General features: G+C 38.4%; 1 protein-coding gene across 2 annotated transcripts in view; it reads right to left on the bottom strand.

Annotated features, from left to right (window-relative positions):
• Positions 1-19,478, bottom strand: part of map2k5 (mitogen-activated protein kinase kinase 5) — a 68,382-nt gene that overhangs the window by 33,904 nt on the left and 15,000 nt on the right. For both annotated transcript variants that reach the window (XM_083550030.1, XM_083550031.1), the window contains 8 exons: positions 16,424-16,488; positions 10,349-10,388; positions 8,847-8,915; positions 7,754-7,835; positions 7,561-7,622; positions 6,899-6,947; positions 5,132-5,205; positions 1,737-1,787 (listed from right to left, as the gene is read on the bottom strand). In XM_083550030.1, the coding sequence (XP_083406156.1) occupies positions 1,737-1,787; positions 5,132-5,205; positions 6,899-6,947; positions 7,561-7,622; positions 7,754-7,835; positions 8,847-8,915; positions 10,349-10,388; positions 16,424-16,488 (492 nt within the window). The remainder of the gene's footprint in view (positions 1-1,736; positions 1,788-5,131; positions 5,206-6,898; positions 6,948-7,560; positions 7,623-7,753; positions 7,836-8,846; positions 8,916-10,348; positions 10,389-16,423; positions 16,489-19,478) is intronic.

Below are 19,478 nucleotides of genomic sequence, written 5' to 3'. Positions count from 1 at the left end.
TAATAAATGTAGTGGAGGTGGAGATTTTAAAGGCAGACTAACAGGTCTTTGAGGGTCAGAATTCTAGCTGATAGGCAGGTGTTCAAATACTTATTTGCAGCTGTATCATACAAATAAATAGTTTAAAAATTATACATTGTGATTTCTGGATTTTTTTTTTTAGATTATGTCTCTCACAGTGGACATGCACCTGCGATGACAATTGTAGACCCCTCCATGATTTCTAAGTGGGAGAACTTGCAAAATAGTGGCGTGCCCAAATACTTATTTTCCTCACTGTATATATATATATATATATATATATATTTATTTATTATTATTATTTATTTATTTATTTTTTCTATCAGCACTGTCAACTTTGTTCATTCTGGCAGTGGCAGTTTCTTCACAATAGCAACAAAAGCAACAGTTCATGTAGAAGCCTAACTTAAAATATCAGGACATGGACCAGGCAGGTGCTTAGGATGTATGGATGTCCAGTTACTGTCTGGGATACTAATGAAGCTGGTCTTGCTCGTGTGTATTTGTCCAATTCATAGTTGCACCTGTTAATAACAAATCACTTGTTCATTCTAAATAAGTTATTTTTATATGATTGTGCATAGTGTTTCTGAACCGTTTACAGACACTATATGTATATAAAATGTACTGAGTCCATCATCGATTTTGAGAGACATGTGCATGTAAACGTAGCCATTGGATAAAAATGCCTTCTTTTGGATGAAAAGGAATGAAGTGGATCGCAAGGTCGAAAAGAAATGAATAAAGGACTAATAAAGAACATCTTTGGTAAGTTTTACAAGGGGCACGGCAAAGTATTTCGGTGGAATGTTTGGAGAAACTAACTGTCCAGATGTCAGGAGTGTGTAAAGCTATTATTCATGCTGAGGAAGGACATATTAATGGAAATACAGTTTAAGTGTTTATTACCAACAACTGTACATGTATACATTTGTTTGGTCAAAGTAAATCATACCATAAAATGATCTAGTTTGGAACATACATGAGTGTTCCAAAAATGATGAGACTGGGGGGTTTCCAAATGTTTGTCAGCCACTGTACACGTTGCACGTTCTGAGATAAAGAGCTCTGAGTGGCCTTTCACACTTTAGCATGCCACATTGACCTAATTACAGATAGAACAGCTGCAACCTGCATCAACTCCATTACTGAACACTGTGTGCCAGTGTGACCTCAGGGAGAATGACTGAGAGAGGACATGATATCATTTAATTTACAAATCATATCCTCTATTCCATACACACCCTGCTGCGTTGCTAATAAAGAGCAGAGGGAGAGTAAAGTGTGTGTGTGTGTGTGTGTGTGTGTGTGTGTGTGTGTGTGTGTGTGTGTGTGTGTGTGTGTGTGGCTAGCATCAGTATTTAATATCAATGACCCTTCTGGAGTCTGCAAACCACAGAATCCTTTTCAAATGAGAGTTTATATGCGGGATGACTAAGCATCATTGAGATTATTGCAGCTCAGATCCATTTTTAAGAATTTGCAGAGTTCAATGCAACTATGAGAATAAAGAGAGATTCTGTAAAGGTTTGAAGGATGGATCTTTGGTAAGCTTACGAATGCTTGAACTGCCAATTTTCACCTTCAAGGTCCTCATTTGATGTTCAGTGTGAGTAAAAATAATTGAGCTGAGATGATATCTATGGGAATCATTTAACTTGCTTACAAAAAATAATAATAATAATAATAAAATAAATAATTGTGAGCTCACTTACCGCCATATATGCGTTCGTTCCGACGTAGGTTTTGGCGATCGAGTTTACCAGCTGCAGAGGAAAGTAGAAACATAAGAAGATTGTCAAAGATGATGTAACAGACACAAAAAAGACTCGTTTTTTCTCTTATAATTCGGAAGTTAAGGGGAAGTGCAAAAGCTGATCTACACCTCTGTATAAACCTATGTCATGGCTTCATGATTACACAAGGATGTAGTGACCCACCAATGTGTTTGTTTGTCAATCTTAATATGTTCAACCCCAAACTTCATGAACTGTATGAAAAGAAAAAGGGAGGTCAAAAACAGGGCTGGCGTTAGCTATAGGCAGAGCAGGCAATTGCCAAGGGCCTCAGGCTCTGACACCTGTAAGACTAGGCGTTTTTTCCATTGGATATAAAATAATGGACACACACCTAAAGTGGAACCAATTAACATCACCGTTTAAATGTGGGTCCCCATCCTCTGAATGCATGACGAGACTGTGTACAGCAATGAGCAAATCCAACTTTTCTGCATACTGACCGGAGCGAAACAGGCATGCAAAGAAAGCGCAGCTCGTGATGCAGCTATTTGAGCTTTCGTCGTGTATTTTTGATTATAAACTATTATTAAAACAAACAGAGCCTTATTCTGCCGATTCGTATCAACGCCATTTGAAGATGAATCATTTGTAAATGAAAGCACAGTGTGAGCGCCGAGACGCTTTAAATTTGCGTATGTACGATGCTGTCCGAACTGATCGACTGTACAAGGAAATTGAGTCAGGAGCTGACTTTAATAAAGTCTGTAAATATAAACAGCAAGTGGCCATGGCCAAGGCATAATGAGAAGAAGAGAAGCTGGTCCAAATAACCTTTAAAAACTTAGATTTTTTTTTTATTAATATGCACATTGAAGTAAATATATAAAAGTATTGATAAAACGTTTGGTATAAATAAAAGGTTAGAATTATATTTAGTCTCAAGTGCTTTTTATTTACTCTGAAAGGTAGAAGGAAGAATGCCAGGGGGCCTCCAATATAGATTTTGTCAAGGGCCTCCAAATGTTAAGAATCAGGCCCTGATCAAAACAAATGCACATTTTAAAATACAGTGAGGAAAATAAGTATTTGAACACGCTGCTATTTTGCAAGTTCTCCCACTTAGAAATTATGGCGGGGTCTGAAATTGTCATCGTAGGTGCATGTCCACTGTGAGAGACATAATCTAAAAAAAAAAATCCAGAAATCACAATGTATGATTTTTTAACTATTTATTTGTATAATACAGCTGCAAATAAGTATTTGAACACCTGAGAAAGTCAATGTTAATATTTGGTACAGGAGCCTTTGTTTGCAATTACAGAGGTCAAACGTTTCCTGTAGTTTTTCACCAGGTTTGCACACACTGCAGGAGGGATTTTGGCCCACTCCTCCACACAGATCTTCTCTAGATCAGTCAGGTTTCTGGCCTGTTGCTGAGAAACACGGAGTTTGAGCTCCCTCCAAAGATTCTCTATTGGGTTTAGGTCTGGAGACTGGCTAGGCCATGCCAGAACCTTGATATGCTTCTTACAGAGCCACTCCTTGGTTATCCTGGCTGTGTGCTTCGGGTCATTGTCGTGTTGGAAGACCCAGCCTCGACCCATCTTCAATGCTCTAACTGAGGGAAGGAGGTTGTTCCCCAAAATCTCGCAATACATGGCCCTGGTCATCCTTTCCTTAATACAGTGCAGTCGCCCTGTCCCATGTGCAGAAAAACACCCCCAAAGCATGATGCTACCACCCCCATACTTCAGAGTAGGGATGGTATTCTTGGGATGGTACTCATCATTCTTCTTCCTCCAAACACGTTTAGTGGAATTATGACCCAAAAGTTCTATTTTGGTCTCATCTGACCACATGACTTTCTACCATGACTCCTCTGGATCATCCAAATGGTCATTGGCAAACCTAAGACGTGCCTGGACATGTGCTGGTTTAAGCAGGGGAACCTTCCGTGCCATGCATGATTTCAAACCATGACGTCTTAGTGTATTACCAACAGTAACCTTGGAAACGGTGGTCCCAGCTCTTTTCAGGTCATTGACCAGCTCCTCCCGTGTAGTTCTGGGCTGATTTCTCACCTTCCTTAGGACCATTGAGACCCCACGAGTTGAGATCTTGCATGGAGCCCCAGTCGGAGGGCGATTGACAGTCATGTTTAGCTTCTTCCATTTTCTAATGATTGCTCCAACAGTGGACCTTTTTTCACCAAGCTGCTTGGGAATTTCCCCGTAGCCCTTTCCAGCCTTGTGAAGGTGTACAATTTTGTCTCTAGTGTCTTTGGACAGCTCTTTGGTCTTGGCCATGTTAGTAGTTGGATTCTTACTGATTGTATGGGGTGGACAGGTGTCTTTATGCAGCTGACGACCTCAAACAGGTGCATCTAATTTAGGATAATAAATGTAGTGGAGGTGTACATTTTAAAGGCAGACTAACAGGTCTTTGAGGGTCAGAATTCTAGCTGATAGACAGGTGTTCAAATACTTATTTGCAGCTGTATTATACAAATAAATAGTTTAAAAATCATACATTGTGATTTCTGGATTTTTTTTTTTTAGATTATGTCTCTCACAGTGGACATTCATTTACGATGACAATTTCAGACCCCTCCATGATTTCTAAGTGGGAGAACTTGAAAAATAGCAGGGTGTTCAAATACTTATTTTCTTTACTGTAGATAATTTTTTTTTGTGTAAAATCTATATAAAACTGCAAGTTCTTGCAAAAAGTATGTGGTGCATGTGGACAGGAATGATGTACATGACATGAGTATTTCACAATGGCCTGGTGTCTGTAAATGTGTGAGTGAGTACGAGTGAAGGGGAGAGAGTGTGTGCATGATTAAATAGGAAATCCATTGTCAGCGTTGTATGATTATGGAAGAATAGGGTACACTGGCCCACACACGCGCACACACACACACCAACTATAGGTCAGCCACACATTGCATGAATACTAATTAAAAGCATGGCGTGAGGGTTTAATTGTCACCACAACACACACACACACACACACGCTCCCACTACATTTAAATGCACCCCAGTTCAGTGTGGTAATTAGAGAGCTGAGAGACACATGAGTGATGAAGATGGGGTTAGAGAGCTAAGAGACTGATCCCCAATGGGAAACACAGAACCGACAGTGTTCAATGAAAGAAGAGAGTGAAGAGATCACATCTGATAGGACAATGCATATCTGATTGGAACGTATTTGCCGGGCAAATAGTCTCTCTCTTTTCTTTTACACACACACACACACACACACACACACACACACACACACACACACACACACACACACACACACACACACACACACACACACACACACAGAGACATGTGAAGAAAACAAACAAAAACAGCAGTACATACTTGTGTGCTGACTCCGAAGTCACACAGTTTTACTTGGCCTCTTGTGTTCACGAGCATGTTGGAAGGCTTCACGTCTGCACAAAAACAACTGTCTTTTACTCAATTCTCTGGACTTGTTTTTTTTTAATAATAACTCTCAGAGACAGGAGGTGGAGCTGGAGGTAGCAGAGCTGAAGATGTTGAGGTTTTTGTTGGGAGTGACGAGAATGGACAAGATTGGAAATGAGTTTATTAGAGGGATGGCGCATGTAGGACATTTTGGAGACAAAGTGAGGGAGGTGAGATTGAGATGGTTTGGACATGTGCAGAGGAGGGACATGGAGTATATCGGTAAAAGAATGCTAAGGATGGAGCCACCAGGAAGGAAGAAAAGAGGAAGGCCAAGGAGGATTTTTATGGATGTGGTAAGGAAGACATGCAGGTGGTTGGTTTGAATGAGGCAGATGTAGAAGACAGGGGGGTGGGCAGGGGTGGAGACAGATGATCCACTGTGGCGACCCGTTATGGAAGCGGTCGAAAGAAGAAGAAGAGACAATCTGGTCATTTAAAAGACCTAGGGATGTAGGCAAATATTCAAAGGCTTGGAAATCCTACAAAATTATAAAAAAAAATAAAATAAAAAAAACAAGATAAAAAAAAAAAGAATGAAAATCTGATTTCATCTGAAAATAATGTAGATATGTAGAAAGCAGAGCTTTCATAGTGTGCAGGGGACAGCGGGCGTTCTTATACTCTTGTGTGGGCTGGAACGGAAGCAGCCGGGTATGAAGCTGCCTGCAAGCGTTTACCAATTAAACCAGTTATAGCAGAAGCAGCACCTCAACTTTCCACAATGCTTTCTACACTAGTCAAGTTCTTTAATGTTGAATTCCCTGACTGATTTTAACGTTTAAATCATACCAGGACTTTTAATTGTACAGGTATAAAAAATGGATGCTAGCATAGTGGTACTACATGCAGTAGTAAGGGGCTAGTGTGTCCCATTACTGATATCCGCCGCAAATTTCGCAGCCCGGTCAAGTGGCTGTGAACCAAGATGGCGGGCAACAGTGCAAGTGCGTGCATGGAACAACAAGTTTCTTGTGAACGAAGGCGTAAAACCTGCACAATCCACAGAAGACTTCAAGCGCATTATGGTGATAAAACGCTCAGCCGAAGTAAAACGTACAAATGGTGTAAACGTTTTAAAGATGGCCGTACATCCGTCAGTGACGATCCCGGTCCTGGTGACGAGGGGAAGCAGGCTGACCTAGAAGGGTTCAGGCGTACCGATAATCTTTTCAATGCCGAATTTCTTCAGGCTTTAGTTAAAGGCTGGGATAAGTGTATAAGCATAGCAGGAGAATGTGTTATTTTATTTTATAAACTCAAAAGCCCGATTTGTCCCTCGTACATGAATCTTCCAAAATACAATATACATCTTCCAAAACTCTGTAGGAGTTAGAACTTTCAGGAAGCTTGAATTCAGAGCCTGCGCTGCAGCAGCGGGGCTACGGGCTGAAATATTGAGCTGCCATTCAGTAAAGACGACATCATTTAGTAAACATTTTTTTGCTTAATAGTTCTGTTCATTATTTCTCTCTATTATGTCTGTCTAATACAAACCCATGCGCCATTACTCCAGGTCATTAAATATGCTTTAAAAAAGTTTATTAGATTGTATAGTTATCAGAACAGTCAAATATTTACATTTCAGAAGACCACAAATGTTGACCATCTACTACCAGTCGACACAAACGATAGTCGAGCTGAAGCGCTTTTGCTCACCTCTATGCAGAATCTTCAGGCTCCACAAATATGTAAGACCTTTCACCACCTAAACAAGAATTAAGATCCACAATACCAGCACATTTTATTAAAGCATGATTAATTTTACATCAATCAAAGAATCAAATTTATTGGAAGAAAATGGAAATATTAGAGAAAGTCAAAGGGAACGTGTGTCAGGTTATCGTTACAAATAATCAAATTTGTTTAAGCAAATTCAAGCAAAACATTAAATAGAAATATTATAAATAGTTAAATAGTAATCCCTCGCTTTACCACGGTTCGAATCTGGCGGCCCCGGCTTATCGCGGAATTGCTTTTGCCACATAAATATTCCGTTTGGGTGATTTTCCCGGTCTCTCGCGGAAAGCACGATAGACCAAAAATACTTATAGAGGATTGTTTTTAATGGAGTTTAATGGAAATTTCTTAATAAAAATATATTTTTTTCTGCATGTTTAAAGTGTGTGGGAGGATGATTTACAGCTTAAACAATAAAGTATTTTTGGGGTGTTTACAGCGATAACCGTGGGGTTACTTTACTAACTTACAAAAAAAGACACTACAGAGCATAAAGGAGTTAAGGAGTGCTGATACCAGTGGCCTTGAATTTCCTGAGAGAATAACAATATTAGTAAAAATAACAGAAAAATGAGACTCACTGACACAGCAATCCGGCCCAAAACATGCTCTGGAATCTTTCTGTATACATCCAGAGACCCACCTACACACAGAAATACATTTAAATCCAGACCCATTCACATGAACTCACTTAGAAACAACATGCACAATCAAAAAACTGCATCTCGTCAATTTACACACACGCATTTTGAATTTGGATTAAATGAAACTCACCATCCATAAATTCAGTGCATATTGATATTCGGTTCTCCACAAAGAATGCACTGTAGAACTTTATGATGTACGGCGAGTCACACTGTAAACCAAAGAAACAATGCATCAGACGAGAACCTGCATTACTCTGGGTTTGACGGTACACAAAATTCATGGTTCGAAACGTACCTACGTTTTTTATTTTTAACCTTCGGTTTGATTTCGGTGCGGTTATGGGGGAAGAAACGCAAAACATAAAATGTTGTTTGTCGTTTTTTATTAAATTATTATTATTAAATTTGTGATCAACATTTGAACAGTTACATTTTTTTGAACAATTTTAAATAAAAAAAATGCCTGCTTGTTTAAATACTATGAAAAAATATTTTATAAAAAATAAATAAATCCAATTAATGCAATACACTTTTTTTATTATATTGATTCAGTAATCAATTAAATTGACAAATTAAATTGATTAAATTAAATAAAATAAAAGGAAACTAAAATTAATTAAATAAAAACAAAATTTAATTAAATAGTTTGTTAGACCCCATTTTTGTAATACAGATATGTATATAAATGTGGGTGTGTGTTTGTTTGACATTTAATTTACATTTTAAGATACGATCAATTTAAGTGTTAATTTCAGTTGATGGGAATATCAATCAGCACCATTACACAAGCATTGGAATATCCTAAAAAGGGAAAAAATACTGTTTTTCCCCAAAAAAGAATGCAAAATTGTGATATCAGTGGGTCTCCAGACTGATGCATTTATTACATTTACGGCATTTGACAGATGCCCTTATCCAGAGTGACTTACAATTAACTCATTTAAATAATTAAGCAGCTATGGGCTTAAGGGCCTTGCTCAGGGGCCCAGGAGTAGCATCTAAGTGTGGCTGGAATTCGAACACATGACCTTCGGATCGAAGGTTTTAAGCGACCACCTCTCCCACCTTTAATTACAAACAAGGGATCATATGGAATTATATTTATTAGAAATTTTTGAAATTCCTACAGTATTTGTTTCTATGCTTTGAAAAAGAGGTCCCATTTCAATTCTTTTGGAGAGGAATCGAAATGTATATGATGAAGAAAACATGGTTCTGACCTTGTAAAGGATTTCCAGCTCAGACATGATCTGTTTCTGCAGTTCCACTGTGATATCAAGAGGAATGACCTACAATACACGCAAGACATTTGTTTCTTTTTTATCAATAGATACACAGTCTTCAATATTCAGCCGTTTCCTACAACAGAGTGGTATTATTATTATTCTGGTGATAAAACTTGGAATCTCACAGCTGAATAGTCTGTAGTTTAACACCAATACCGAAGTGTATCTATTGGTCGCTATCTCTCTCCCACTCGATCACTTTCTCGCTCCCTCTTCCTTGGCTCAACAGAGTGGAAAAACACATGTAATGTAGCCTCAGATTAGCTAAAATGCTTTTTTAGTTAAGGTTAGATCAGCATCCTCCCATTGAAATAATTGATTACAGGTAAGGCAGTAAGGCTGTAGCCGTGCCGTTACCCCTCAGTGGAGAGAGATCGTTTACGGCAACCAGGCGTGCCCACTTCACCAGCACGGCAAAGAACTGGGACACACTGGCCAAAGATCAGAGTACACAATGAAAGAGGAGAGATGGAACACAGCAGGAAGACAGGAGATAGAGGCAGAGAGAGAGAATAACGCAAAGGAGAACAAGAAGGATAAAGAGACTTTAAAGAGAAACTGATGACAGACAGACAAACACAAAAGGGTAGTGAAAGGGACGGCAAAAAGAATGAGAATTGGACAGACAGAAAGAAACAGAGAGAACCAGACATCTAGAGAGAGGCAGAGAATGCAAAGGAGAACAAGAAGGACAGGGAGAGACTGATGACAGGGAAATAGATGGACAAAGTGGACGACAGACAGAACCAGACATCTAGAGAGCAAGCGAGAGTGAGAGAAAGAGAGAGATAAAGAAAGACAGAGAACAAGTCAGCTAGAAAGTGAGAAGAGTGTAAGAGAGAGAGATAAAGAAAGACAGAACAAGTCAGCTAGAGAGCGAGCGAGAGAGAGAGAGAAAGCAAGAGAGAGAGAGAGAGAGAGAGAGAGAGAGAGAGAGAGAGAGATAAAGAAAAACAGAGAACAAGTCAGCTAGAGAGCAAGAGTGAGAAAGGAAGAAAGAAAGAGAGAGAGAGCGATATGATTAGATAGATAGATAGATAGATAGATAGATAGATAGATAGATAGATAGATAGATAGATAGATAGATAGATAGATAGATAGATAGATAGATAGATAGATAGCAAGTGAGAGAGAATGAGCGAGACATAGAGGGAAGTACAGAGGGAGACAGGTGGGGTCACAGGGGCTTCAGTAAGCTTAACTTCAGCTGTCAAGTGATGGACTGCTACATTTACTCCTCCTGCCCTCCAATTAGTATGCGACTATTAACACCAGGTTAACAGTCATTTATCATCATCTGACATGAATAACTATATAAACACACACACACAAACACACACGGCAAACTATACACGCACTCTTGAGCTACTTCTCCTTCCTTGCTGCAAGAACATAAATACATCTTTATAGATAAAGTGTACATGTGCTCCTCTTACCTTCACTGCTAAAACCCTCTTCCCCAGGAGATGGTACGCTCTGTTACAAAACACAGGCACAGTTTCACACTTAATTCATCAATACGATCACAATTGCTTACAGTAACTGTGCACAGATACGAGTTGATCCTGTATACGAAAGAAATTTGATATGGATGCACATGGATAATATACATTTCACTGGGTTAGAGTTAATGGCAGTTCATTAATGGTGACGATTAGAATGCATGATAGTCTCGATGAAATGGTCAGCTCAAGAACTTAAACACGTTTATACGCATATACTCAGATAATTATCTGATCAATAATCAATAATACATGAGGTACGTGATATGAACCATAAACAACCTTTGGCTTACCATGACAAAAATGGTGTCACTACATGTGTAGAAAACGGATTGGGAAGGAATACGAAGCTGTGGTTAACAGGCGTGTGTGTATATGTATGTGTGTGTTAGAGCAGGTGTCCACAACCATCATGCTACCGGGCCATTCATCATGTGTAACTTCAACATTTTTATTTCATTGAAATGTTATTGAATTTTAAGGAGTGTTTTATTGGTACTACTACTAATAAAAAAAGAGCACTTCTGACTTGTTTCAGTCGCAGGTTTTTCCCTATTCTTCGATTCTGCATTATGGTGAGCTCCGTCTTCATTATATATGCAAATAAACGAATAATGAAAATCATACATTCAATTCAAATTAGCTTTATTTGTATAGCGCTTTTAACAAAATAAATTGTTTTGCGCCTTTACGGAGGGAAAGAGCATATGACGTTGGACCGTATAAATTTTGTTCCTATAAGTTTGTTTCTTACACGTTTATCCCTAATGAAGGAGCCAGTGGCGACTATGGCACGGAAAAACTCCCTGAGATGGTATGAGGAAGAAACCTTGAGAGGAACCAGACTCAAATGTGATCCCATCCTCATCTTAGTGGCACCGAATGTCCATTAATTACATACGTTCATTAGTTATACAATAAACACCCCCCACACATACACACACCATTGACATCATCATGGTCCCACCCCAGTCTTTGGAAAAAAGCTTTAAAGGTCTTTAGAGAAGCTGGTCTGTGATGCAAAGTAAAAGAAAAAAAAATTTTAATTCAAGAATAAGAAATAAAGATGCATAGATGCGCTTGCGTGCTGGCGAAAGTAAAAAACAAAGTGACGGACAGCGTGTACAGACAGCGTGTACATATCGCAGTCTCTTCTTTCTCCTCTGACGCAGTTATCGCGGACTTGCATATGCACGCAATTATGTGAGTGATTAATGTGGAAAAGATGGCTGATCTAGGTTCTGCCCCAGACACCTCGTAAATGCCACGGCCCTTTAATTAATGACACTTCTATGTGACGGGCCGGCTAACGTGCCTCATTTAGAGCGGGGACATTCAATCCAGCTTGACCCGTCGGCGCCGAGCGGGTAGACGTTACCTTGAAAGACTCCACCACATCTTCAGGCGTGCACTCGTGAACTTGTTTATTGGGGACGTGTGCCTTTTAAATGTTATGATCGAGCCGATTCCAGGAAACGACACGCATCTGTATCCAAATGCTGACAAGCCAAGTCCAAAACTGATGTGTGAGGAAACATCATGCAGAAAAATTTTATTTGGCAAGACTTAACCCAAATTTGGGAAAAATTCCAGGAGTAAAGGAAATACCCTAAATGAGTAAATGAGTAGTGATGTGCCTGGAATTATTTATGCATACTAAAGCGAAAATACATATTCATATCCTAATTTCAAACAGCACAACAAAATTCACATCACAATTTCCCTCTGCACAATTAATCTCTAATAGATGACATACTATAAAATGATTTTGGCTCGCTTGCTCTAGATCTACACTCTGTCCTTGACCTTTATCAGCTAACCAACAGGACGAATGATTGAAAGCTGACAGGTCCGAGGTCGGAGTAACATAACCGTAGCGACAGTTGGGAACTGCTCTTGACCGCGGTAAACGTGTCTCTATACCGTGTGTTATTTAAACTTTAGAGCCTGCTGTAATGAAAGCTCCGTCATGTACTATTCATGGGCCTCTCAATGGCAGCCATGCGAACACACACACACAGGTTTGGATTACAGAATGCACCAGACCGTACACTCTCTTCATCTCGAACTCCATCGCTCACCTGAGATGACCCGTGGCCAGGTGTTGACCTCGGCCAGAAAGGGGGAAGGGGTTGCAAAGAGGTTATGATGATGAGGTAAGAATGAGGTCATGGTTTTAGTTTTTCATTACACACCGATAAAAAGTGTTCCCTCTTTATTCGCTGCATTACTAATGCCACTCCTGCACAGTAAAAAAAAGAAAAAAAACAAAAACAAAAAAAAACCCTAGCGTTACCCGAGACATGGCACGGCTTTCTCAGGAGTCTTAAAAAAACAATCAGTATGGGGTAGTATACTGTAATTTGTTAATAATTTATCAAAAAAAGGACATAATTTTGCAAAACAGAGCAATTAACAGTACCGTAATGAATAAACTTTACAGTACATATGTCGTGAGTCGCTTCGGCGAGGCGGATATAAAGTAGAGAAACAAGAGCTAAAATATGCCTTTGAAATACCAAATACTAACACAGAGACTTCTGTCAACCGCTGGCAAAAGTAAGGCATCTCATTATGCAGAAGATGCGTTCATCCTGACATCGTCCTAACGTATCATTCCAAAATTGTAATATTTGTAAAAAAAAAAAAAAAAAAATGTATTGCTAGCGTGAGAAGTTAAACCATCATAACTTAGGAACTACCTGTATTTATTTTTATATTTTTCTTTCCTTCCATGATTAAAACAATGAATATATATACTATTATATATAAACAAGCCTAACCAGACCTCAGCTTTAAAATCATGTCTTTGTTTTTCCATATTCATGCAGGAAAAAATCTTAAAAAAAATAAATAAATAAAAAAAAAACTCATTTTATTATAACGACAGACTATAAAAAAAAAACCCATACACGCTCACACAACATTTCCACTACAACCTATTTTGGCTGTAACGACTCATTAAAAGCGACCTGCAAAAAAAAAAAAATAAATAAAAAAACAGACTAATAAGCAAATTAGAACTCCTAAAAGGTCTTCTCGCACATTTGTGTGAAGATCGGTTAAATCAAGAAGTGGCATCTCTTTCTATCGATGAGAGTCCAGAGGATTCAGAGCACTTAGCTTTAGTGTCTTATAAAGCGGAGCTCACACCAGGGTGAGATCGTGGCACAGGCTAGACCAGGGCAATAAACCACAGCGTGCGTATTGATCTATTACTGGATCAACACTGCAGAACGATAACCCTGTACTTGCGTCTAATCGTCACTGGCCAATGCTCGTAAACAGGATTGGGGGGTTTAAAGGCCGAGGCCAGGATCACGGGCCATTCGCACATCATCGCTGCGTTGCCAGATACTCAAAGCTATTCAGCAGCTACTATTTAAGTGACTTTCAGGCTGGTCAGCTGACCAACTGAGGCCGGCTAGGACATATGACGAAATGCAAAGTATGGTTGTTCTCGTCTGTTTTCCGAACACACTTTCAAACCCCCTGGAGGCGAAGCGGGATTGACTTGTATTTTATAAACGTGTGGGTGTAAGCAAGAGGCAGGCCCCGACACATAATAACGGTGCACCTGGAAGCTCAGCAGGTTAAGTGAACACATTTATTTATTTCTTTTAAAAGAAATGTGAGTTTACATAGCAGACACAGAGTGTTTATGTGTGTAGCTAACCGAGGACAGTGGTTGTAGATAGACAGCTACATGGACTTGTTATTCCCAAGACTGAATTACATGATGTCAAATTTCAGTCAGCAGATGAAACACGTACCAACTGCTTTTACATTTGGATTCAATAAACAGCCAAAACATGACCACGATTGTAAATACAATAGATATGAACAGACGTCTAAGTGTACGACAGCACAAGTCAGTCTCTACATTAGGGATGATGAGATTGGCAACGGTGTATTGGCATAAAAGTGAACGATGTGAATTTGTATCGTGATGCATCTTTTTTCTTTTTACATATTTGCGTCAGTAAAAAAAATTTTTTACATATATGTAGGGAGTGGAAATCTAAAGTTATAAATGATGTACTGGGAAAGAAGTACATCAGAAGTTTGCGCGGGAGTTGTGAGTGTAGCGAGAGAGATGAGATGCAGTGTTTAATCTGCTGTGGCTAATGTATCAGGAGTTTCACTTCCCGATGTTCAATAAACAAAGTGTTGTGATCTCACAATCTCCTTGTCAGTGTCCTAACTGCAGTGGCGATAAACAGACCGCGTTACATATACACTATATGGACGAAAGTATTGGGTCACCTGACATTTCCTGTCATATGTGGTTCTTTCCCAAACTGTTACCACAAAGATGGAGGCACACAATTGTGTAGCCTCCATTTTTGTAGACAAAAATGTCTTTGGATGTGGTATAATAAAATTTTGCGTTCACTAGACCTTGGAAAACCAAAACTGTTCCAGCAAGGCAATGCGCCTGTGCACAAAGCGAGCTCCATGAGGATATGGTTTATATGGTTTGGTGGGGAAAATCTTGAGAGCTCTGATCTTAACTCTACTGAACACCTTTGGGGTGATTTTGAACACACACTAAAATCTAGTGGACGGAATTATAACAGCGAATTGAGACTAAATGTGGAATGCGATGCTCAAAAAGCACAAACCACACTTCTGACCAGGCAACCAATCATTTGTGACCAAGTTTTTATACGTAGGTTGATTTCTCTTCGCTAAACTGTTTCTCGAGCACGTTCTCTTAGCACCGCTGCTGCCACGTGAATATTATGTATCACAACACTATGGAGATTGAGGAGTGTCCTGAGAGTCACATAGAATACAGATTGACATGGTAGAGGTAGAGCTGCACCTTCCTGGAGACAGAACAGGAAAAGATCGTATGTTTTCTTTTTTTCTTTTTTCAATCTTTTTTCTTTTGCCATGCGTTAGTAGTCAGAAGGCACTTAAGTAAATGTAGGATTTGCTGTCTGTCTAAAGCAAAGATATAAAAGTAAATATCTGTACCATATATAATTGCATAGCATCCTATTTTGTCCATTGCATCGTATTGCACCGCATTGCATCGAATCGCACTGCATCATAATAGGGGTGAATCGCATCGCATCGGTAGCTGCTTTATATGCATTTTTATTGTATCTTATCATTGGTTATGCATCGAGATGCGACATACCATTTTTCTCACGTTAATAACAATTACAATTGCATTAAAAATATAATAAAGTTTTTTTATGGAACTAGACAATATTGTTGTGACAGATCTTCTTTGTAGCTGTTCTTTAAATAAATAAGAAACCAACTGGAATATTTTCCACCATCTTTGTGAGTAGTGCCATTTCATTATATAATAATAATAATAAAAAGAAAGTACTTTAAATATTGCAATGTACTTAAGGGAAAAAAAATTATGATTCCCATCTTGCTATATTACATCCAAGCTATATTATTTAAATAATAAACATTTTTGGTAATTATATTTTATTCCAATCCAAAGACTAGATAATGAATAATGAATGGTCATATTGATGTAATCCACAGTGTCCATAAAACCCCCTAAATGAGGTTTCTCATTTACTCAATCTTAAAGTATTTCAGCTGATAGCAGATAGCAGTGAATAGGTGTCCTGTAATGTTTTCTGCTAGGTAGCAATAGATCATGCAGGTAATAGAAACTGGCTTCACAGGAGTCAAACTGAATCAATTTCATTCCTCAGCGGCAAAAAAAAAAAAAAAAAATCGATATTACCCGCATTTGGCAACCTTCACTTTATAAAATAAATAATCATCCCAGCCCCGGCTGCCTGTCACAGGCTTTGAGTAGGCTGAGTGGACACCGGACAATCGAGTGAGTGTGGAGCGCAGGGAAGACGTACCTAAGCGAAATACTGTACGTGGTTATGGTTTTTGCTTCGATTATGATTTATTCATAAATGTTATCATTCAGCAGTAATGAATTGGAATGGCCAGTTAAGAGGTAAGTGCACGATAAGTCCAATTAAAACTCAAGGTAAAGAAGAGGTGAAGAGCACTCACTTGTACACGGTTCCCCCGTTTCCATGGCCAAGCTGCTCCTGGTACTGAATGTCTTGTTCATTTATCTTAAAGATTACAAAAAAGAGAGAGGAGGAATGAAAGATAGATACAGAAAGGAGAAAGGACACACAGCCATAAAATAGAAAGATGTCACTGGGGAACAGAAAATATTTGAGGGAGGTAAAATGCAACCGGAGGCCATAAACAACGGGTTTGGCTCTCGGGTCATTTCATGAGGAATAGCAGAGTGGGGATCAATAACAACATTTGCTGTCCAATTTAGAAAAGGACAAGTTGAAAGGGGGGGGGGGGGGGGGCGTTGGTGTTTGAGATGGCAACTCTAACGACCATTTGTTTACCTGTGCTGTCTTGCTTTACTCTGACAAAGGCTGTCAAAAACATGTATAAAACAGTTTGTCCCCCTGCTGACACCGATGGGCTACAGGGAGAAGTTTGTCCTCTACTAGCAAGACACACAGACTGACCTCCTTCTACTTCAACACACATAAAACGTGAACCATTTCCTCGAAAAAACAGATTTCTGGCATATGTCTGGAAAATAAAAGCTATATATGAAGAATGTGAATGCTAACTATATATGACACAGTTAAAAAACGTATGCCTGGATGATAACATGTTAAGCATGGTATGATCAAAAAAGCATGGTTTAGGTTGGTTTACAAAAGAAATGATGATAAATACACTGGTTAAATGATCTGGGAAAAGCATGTGAGTTTGTAATGTCCAATACAGTATCTCATATATACGATCTGGTCATGTCTGGATTCACAATGGAAGTTGAGGAATTGTTTTCGGTTTATAGTTGGGTTGGACAACATCTGGTTCAACGCTTGGTTGTTAGTATAACAGTGGTTTCTTCCATTTTCAGGATATTCCAAATCAATGTATTTAGCAATGTATTTTTGTAGTTATGTTCAATACTTGAGCAAGGCTCTGAACCCCAATTTTCTCAAACTGCTTTTCTCCCATAGATATCTCTCTGATCTTCATATTGGTTTATCCTTTTTACCAACACATTATAGGCTCAAACAATTCAAGGACATTCATAACTATTAACTGTTTAAACTATTATTCTAACTAGGGCACATCTGGGCAACAAGAAACAACTGTCAGTCAAATGTAGGGTTGCAAAGAGAAGGAAGATTCCTGGAAAAATTCCATGGGAACTTCATCTGGGGAATTTGGGAAACATTCCAACTTGCATACAGGAATTTATGGGAATTCATTAGAAATGTTGAGAAATTTGTATAAACTATCAAATACAAGCTGATTCAAGCTGAAAATGCAAACGAATAAAGATAAAAAATAAATGGCATTTCTGACTTTGATTTTTTTTGTTGCACAATAGCTTACACATAGCACAAGGAAGTTTTAAACATAAATGTGTAATATTTATATAATTACCCTGAATACTGAGCTGTACATTTTTTATATTATATTTTACATTTGTGTTATATTATGGTTACACACTAGTTATACTAGTGTGCTGTGTGCATGCGATTAATGAATATGCAGGGTAGAAATTCAACTGAAATTGCATTAAATCTGGTTGTTTTCAACAAGATTATCCTACTTATACTACATTTAAGTTCCCTGTTATGGGCTAACCTGGAATTTTGTAAATTCCCAGTTTATTTCTATTAATTCCCATGGAAAGCTTCCAGTTTAAAAAATTCCTGGAATTTTGCCACCCTTATCACACTTTCCAATACTTTTGATCATTCTGGAAATGAGCGATTTTAAACAAAAGGTACCATGATGTCTAACACATGATAATCTAGATGTTAATATTGGGAAAGCTGAAATTCCGATGTATTGTCTCATGTCCTGGGAGGCGACTGTAAGTCTATAAATGCATACATCTCATTAAGTGATATTTGATCTAATTGTCTGATCGTGATGACAGCATGTCAATAACCACTGATGGTGTGAAACAAGTATTTTCCCCTCACACAGCTGAGGCCACAACTAAGCTAATGTCTTACTGTCAAGCCTCATTTTAACTGGGAAATATGGCACTAGCTCTAGTTTCGGTCCATTGATTGTGTGTGTGTGTGTGTGTGTGTGTGTGTGTGTGTGTGTGTGGTGTGTGTGGTGTGTGTGTGTGTATGGTAGTAGAGACCACAGCTCCTCTGATTGTGCTTGTTACAGGTGTCACATGGGGCCTGGTTTTCTTAATTGTCTATCAGACACTGGCATCACCACATTGACACTGCTGTGATGCTACAGCAAGAGGAGATGCTCGGGCCAGCACGATATAGATAATACAGAGTCAGTCAAGATAAAGATCTTGAATAGGCCATGACAAAAAAGGACGTGAACTGCTTTTCAATAAGCAATCAATAAGAATCTATTGACACACAAATGGACAGCGGTCAGTAGCGATCTAAATGTCACGTCTCGTGCAAAGTATTCTGATAGATTGCACATGCGCTGCCATTCTTTTTAGATAACACAAAATATTTGTTTGAAAAACATCTACTGGCAGCTTGGATTGTCTATAGGCCTATATGTATCCTTAAGTTTAAAAAAAAAAAAATGGAATATTATTAATAACGGAAAGTTATGGTTTATTATATAAGTTCAAAATTAAAGTAAGAAGTTAATATAAGGATAAGGTTAGGATAATAAAGGATACAGTGAAATAAGGTTTATTATAAATTTGTTCAAATTTTTGCTTTGATTTTCCCTACTTTTAGTTCCTTACTTTAGCATTTTCCTCCAAATAGTTCAACTAGAACAGAAACCTTTCATGTGGAATACAGTAAGCAGACAGTTCTAATTATATTTAATTTTTTAACGGCTGAAGGACATGATAAAAATCCTATTAAAAAAAATCTAATAAAAGAACAGCATTAAATATTGCCATGTAATATTTCTGCTATTTAACCTGATCACTTTTATTGACTGAATCAGTCACAATGTGCTCCTTTTGCAATAAAATAGTAAGAAAATATTGCTCATGCTACTGGTTTTATTTCATTTAACACAATTAAGAATTTAAATGAGCAGTGGAATGGATATCGCCATAACT

This window comes from Silurus aristotelis, assembly GCF_946808225.1.
Source record: "Silurus aristotelis genome assembly, chromosome: 9".
Taxonomy (NCBI): domain Eukaryota; kingdom Metazoa; phylum Chordata; class Actinopteri; order Siluriformes; family Siluridae; genus Silurus; species Silurus aristotelis.
This window is presented reverse-complemented; position numbering and strand designations above follow the sequence as displayed.